Source organism: Oenanthe melanoleuca, chromosome 2 (genome assembly GCF_029582105.1).
Source record: "Oenanthe melanoleuca isolate GR-GAL-2019-014 chromosome 2, OMel1.0, whole genome shotgun sequence".
NCBI lineage: Eukaryota > Metazoa > Chordata > Aves > Passeriformes > Muscicapidae > Oenanthe > Oenanthe melanoleuca.
In genome coordinates this window covers 43,027,265-43,033,264 of record NC_079335.1, presented here as the reverse complement: position 1 = coordinate 43,033,264, position 6,000 = coordinate 43,027,265, and the positions used below count along the sequence as shown (strand labels likewise).

Here is a 6,000-nt window from a genome sequence, read left to right as displayed (position 1 = left end):
CCGAGAATACCTCAGATGATTCTTTCAAGCTGTACACCAGCAGAAAAGGACTTGAGCCCTGAGGCAACATATTCATTGTCAGAGAATACTTCAGTATTCTATTGATTTAGCAACATGATCCACAGTCCTGTTAAGTTTGACTATGAAAGGTTATGTGCTGTGTATGGGTTCCCAGACTTTCAGGAAGTCTAAAGAGGCCTGAAGACAATCATACAGTAGTATCAAACACAAGTAGAATTGGAAACCTAAAAAGAATAAAATGCATCAGAAAATAGATGGACTGCCTCATACACCTGCATTGTCCTGTGATAGCAGCAGCACCTGTGGATTGCTACAGTTGTATGCAAAGGGAAACAAATAAGCCACCAGTCCATACAGTGAATATGGTGTATGCTTTATTCTATTTACAGTACATTTGTTATAAATATAATACATTTCTTGAAAATCTTGAGTAGATTTTTAAACAGATCAGTTGTTATAGTTACATAATAAAGTAAGTGACAATTTAAATGACAATCCCATGGTTGTGAAATAGTGCATTCTGTTTTGAGATGAATGAGAAAATACTCAAACTGGTTCAAATTATGTTTCTGAACACCCTAGGTGGACTTTAATGTAAACCTTGAAAACCATCAGTTTCCATAAATAAGAAACCAAAATCTTAAAACTAAAGAACCGAGAATCAGAAATGGATTTGAGAGACCTTATTGAACTTCACAGTAAGGTTGGGATTTACCATGACTAATGGCTTCAGACAGGAAAAAGCCAATGAGACTTTCTTCCTGAACCATATCCTAATACAGCCACAAATATTAAACACACCATGCTGGAAGTTGTAACAGCAGTCAAGCTGCATTTTTGACAGGGTATTGGACACAGAAGTATGTTCAGATCTGCAGTTAGAGTATTTTATGTTATGAGTATCTTAATTACCAGAGAAGAAATACATTATAAAAGGATAAATGGATTTTCAGTCCAACGTGCATTGCATCGAGAAACAAACTAACAAGTCATCTGAATATTTTGCTATTTTCTTTTCTACACGATCTTTAGTAACAAGTTAGATGTTTGAGGTGCTATTTCAAAAAAACTGCAGCAAAAATGTCAACCAGCAATGTAAGAAAAGAATCCCATTTATTTTGTCTTTTAGTGCTTTTTTTTTTTTTTTTTTTTTCCAAGAAGTGGTCAGATATTATTGATAATAATCAGTGCAGGCATAGAGTTCTGCTGACTTGTTTCAAACAAAGTAACTTGGTCCACGAGCTTGGCAAATACTCTGGGGGTTCCAAGGTTATAGACACCTGTATGGACGAAGCAAGCCTTGAGCTGCAAGCTATAGACCTCCTGGCCTTTAAGCTGAAGCTTGTACTGTGTTTGCCCAAGCCATGTAAAAGATCCATGTATTTCTAGTGCTTCAGAGCTGAAAAAAAAATTAAAAAAATAAAAATGTTAATTCTCTGCACTTGAAACATGTATTACCAATTTACAAGACTCCCTTCAAGTTTTCCCAAGATTTCAGAATGCACTGTGTCCCCCTCACCAGGTCCTTAAGAAGATTTATATTTTTTAAAAACTTCTGGAAAGAAGTTGGGAAGTTGCTATTCTGGCTCTCTTTGGATGAGTGCCCACTGCCATTTGTCTTTGATGTCTTAGAAGCTCCTGAGTCTTTTTGACTGCTGGCCTACAATCACTACCCTTAAATCACTGCCTTCCTCAAATGCATCCTGCTGTCTTTGTTCTGTGAACCCTCCTATCTCTAAGAGATTTAGGTTTACCTAGCAAGACAAAGTGAGACTCTGCAAGGATTAACAGCTGCCATCATAGCTATAGACAGGACTGCACTTAACATTTTATCAAGGTCCTAAATGCAAATTGAAAAAAAAAAAAGAAATCATGTGTGTCTCTCTTCCTTCCTACTGCATCCATATGCACATACACCCACAAATACATCCAGACTCAGAGTACCCAGGATACCCTTGGGTAAATTTAGGGATGCTTATGTCCATCCATCAGCTCACTTTAACTCCAGGTCTTACTGAATACTTTTTAATGTTCTCACTTATAATGACTCACTTAAAACTCCTTATAGTGGCTCTCCCCTTAGCTCAGATGAATTATTACAAGCCTTGAAAGAACTTCTTTGATTCCTAATGTACACTATACACAGGACATAAATTATACATATATTTATAATGAAGAATTCAGTGTGTTCTCAGCTTTCTACATAACTGGCATGTAACACTAACACTAAACATAGTAACAAGATCCAAACTGTCAGAGTTGAAGGAATTCCTATTTAAGGCATTCCTAGGTCTGTCCCACCAGCTGGAATTCAACCAGACTGCAGGTCACACAGGAATAGTCAACATGGACATACACTACTTTAGAGACATTGCACTAATACATTAGGATAGAGTGTGTGAGGGTTTTCTTTATTTTTAAGTAGTTTCAAGGCACATGAGTACACTATCCTTCCAAAGACATGTTTCACAATGTAACACAACATGAACACCTTGTGAAAAAACAACAGACCAGTGAATGGCTTCCCAACTGTACCTAAAAAGTAAACTACACTTGAATTTTCTGTCTTCCCATTCTGAATCTGTGTATTAGGCTCTGGGTTTTTACTATCTTACTTGGCTCCATGGACTGTTGGCAAGAAGCCAGTGCTCCTCCACAACTAAGCCCCCCCAGTATCCTCACAATCTTTCTCCCCTCCCTGGAGGCAAACAGACCAGGCAGTATTATATCTAAGAGGGCAGAAGTGGGGCACAGGAGCTGTTACCTGCATTACTCATTAATTGAAGTTGCCTTGTTTAAAAAGAGTGGCAGAATTATAGTGGTATAGATATCATGGTACTGAATTCTCTATCCCACAAAAAAATCTTCGGTGAAACTTTTAGAAGCAATTCATGAACACTTCCTCAATGCTAATATTTTCCCACATACTACTACAGTTCTAAGCAAAAAGGCAGCCATAGGAATCAGTTGCCAAACCTAGAGGAAATCTTAAAAATATCAAAGGTTCTACAAAATTTTACACTAAGCCAAATTGCGGAAGGAAGTCATTGGCCACAAATTACTCGGTATTTTAAAAATTAAAACCTAACAAGTTATGTCTAATAAAGGTTGGTGAAGCTCCTATTTCACTAGTTGAAAAGTATTTCCCTTTTTCTAGAAAAGACCTGCAGAATTTTACCTATTCAAGAGTCACAATTAAAGGCCCTGTCTTAGCAGAGACTGAAGACTCACAGTTAACTATATGAGCCCTTTATCAAATTCCATTCTTTCAAGAAAGCCACTGTTGAAGATACTGTTCCAGATATTCAATATAGTTAAAATATTACAAGACTCCCCAAGCTATGAAGGGCTCTTTAAAAAAGTATTGTTTTATTAACACTTGCATACTACCTTGTTGGTTTATGCCTCAAATCAATCATCACATCTACAACAGCCTGGGAACAATTGGAAAGTAGGAGAGTGACAGGTACCAGACAGAGGCTGCAAAGAGAAACAGTTCCACATTAAAGAAAGAAAAAAATCTTATTTTGCATGGTCTTAATTATACTCTTAAATAGTTAAAATGAATATAAGTAACACAGAATTTATATGTAGTTGTCAATTATGCCAGAGTCAAGACAGTGTAGAGGTAGAAATATAATCACTTACACTGACTAGAGCTACTTATAATAAAAGTTGTCAATTAAGGAAAACAGCATTGATTCATTTGGGCCAAATGAAGCTACCATCTCCCTTCATCCAGCTGAGAAAGGACAGAAAAAGCATAAACACCACCTAAGTTTACAGAAAATCTGCTTGTGTGACAAGAGACATTCCAGAATGCAATAAATGGTCTAGTATACTATTTTCTGAATTTCTGGCTGGCACACTATGACTGGATACTTTTCTTCTGCACTGCCTCATGTAGAGGAATTGCTGGCACTGGGCCTTAAGTTAGAGCCAGTGTCCAACCAGAACAGACAGCACATGTATATCTGGATTTAATGTAGGCCTTTATCCTCAACAAAACCAATACAGTTAATTGATATTCTGCTTATTCACAATTACTATTATTGCTTCTATAAATAATGCTGCAGCAAGAAAGACTCCAAGATATCAACAGGCAAGAACACAAACTACAGCAGCTAAAACAGCTCTATGTATTCAGCAAGTGATTTGTGTCACTGGAATTCCTTGCCAGTGCCTAACAGTTCAAATATCCTAAACTTTAATTGGAAGAAAAGAACAATTAGAGACTATAACCAGTAAGAGGTCAATGTCTAAGAGGGGTAATGCATGCTTTATCACTGGTATTAAAATACATCACCTTATAGAACATGTAAATATTAGATTTTTAGAAACAAATCCCTTTCTCTTGACAACTTACATTTAATTGTTATAACAAAATGTAACACAGTAGAGCTTTCAGATAAAACAACTCAAGCCTAAGTAGGTACTTTCACTCTTCAAGCAGAACCCATTTAATGTTCAGAATGTAACCTAAGGGGTTTGTTCATATCATTACAACTCTGAAAGAGTCATGGACTTTACAGGCTCCAACCAATTCACTCTAGCAGCATGCTTTTTGACAGAGGTTAATTCTGGTATTCTTCCAGGAGACAAGCCCCAGAGATCTGAACTGTTACCACTTCCTTCTGATGTAAGTCAGAACCATGTGCAGCTAATCTTGGCAAGTGAGGTGTTGCAGACATAACAGTTCCTTTGAGCTAAAAGTACATCTTTCTGTCTGGCTTCTCAAAGAAATAACACTGTTTACTCTGAGAACAAAAATAAACACAAAGGGAGCAGACTATTTTTCTTTCAGTAAGTTTGATAAATTACTTGTTAACATTAGAAGTGTGAGCTATGGTATTACAGTGTTGGTTTTTTTTTGTCTTACATGAAACTTCCATTTTATTTATAAACTTCTGAAGTAGTGAGTTTAAAAATTGAACAAGATTTCATACTTGTATACTAGACTTTAATATTATAATCCACACAGCATCTCTCAGAAGGATTTATGTCCAATTAATAATATTTCTAAAGGAAATGTTTCACTTACCTTTTTTGATGAAAAGAATGATTGAAAGACTCTGGATAATGAAGACTTGTCTTAATAAGATTAGAAAGCTGCTCTGGTGTTGGTCTTGCAGGCACCGGTGTGTTTTCTGGCCGAAAAAACTTTAAGAGAACCGTTTCTGGTAGTTCCTGAAACAAATTCAGAATAACATTGAAAATAGTAACATAAGGTACAACAAATCCAGTCACAGAAGTTACAATTTTTCATTAAGAACTATAGCTCACAAGGGAAACAAGTTTGCAGCATCAGGAACTCACAAGTTTTTCCCAATGTGGTTTGTATTTAAGCATGCTGGATGAGGAACTGGTATGATTTATCTAAAACCTTCTTTTGAGACAGATTTCACAGTTGCTTGTGAAAACACTACCTGCACAGGTTTGACAAAAACACACTATTGTTGCAGTGGTTTGCCAGTGCTTGGATTTGGCTTCTAGGGAAAAGGGACAGAATTACACTGTTCCCTGTCCAGCACCTGTATTTAGCAACAAAAAAATTCATCACCTGCCCTAGGAAGTTCAAAACACAATGTACAAGTTTCCCAGAATAGATCCAAAGTAAAGCAAACAAATTTACAGGAACATATAAACACTGACAGAAAGATTTAATAACAAGAGTATTTTTGAAATTGCATAACAAGCACTTGCAGATATGAAAGTTACTTTTTGTCCCCAGCTGAAAGCCCAAGACAAGCTCTAACACACTACTTGGGATTCCCCCCTAACCGTTTGGACAAAATGAATCTCTGAAGCAGAAGAAATTAAGTGATACAGAAAGCTGCAACCAGCCTGCATTTGGTGAAGCATTTCTGTCCAACATCATTTAATCTGGTTTTTGAGCAGGATTTATTCAGGAAGGGGCTGCCCTTTAGTATTTCCTTATGAATCTATTCTGCAGAAAATCCATCTTTAAAAGAAAAAAAG

At 36.5% G+C, this 6,000-nt stretch overlaps 1 protein-coding gene across 4 annotated transcripts in view; it reads right to left on the bottom strand.

Annotated features, from left to right (window-relative positions):
• Positions 1–373: 373 nt before the first annotated feature.
• The window catches only part of TRAPPC8 (trafficking protein particle complex subunit 8), a 52,162-nt gene continuing 46,535 nt past the window's right edge, over positions 374–6,000 (bottom strand). For all 4 annotated transcript variants that reach the window (XM_056483893.1, XM_056483894.1, XM_056483895.1 and 1 more), the window contains 3 exons: positions 5,063–5,208; positions 3,412–3,501; positions 374–1,420 (listed from right to left, as the gene is read on the bottom strand). In XM_056483893.1, coding sequence (XP_056339868.1) covers positions 1,186–1,420; positions 3,412–3,501; positions 5,063–5,208 — 471 coding nt within the window. In that variant the 3' untranslated portion in view covers positions 374–1,185. The remainder of the gene's footprint in view (positions 1,421–3,411; positions 3,502–5,062; positions 5,209–6,000) is intronic.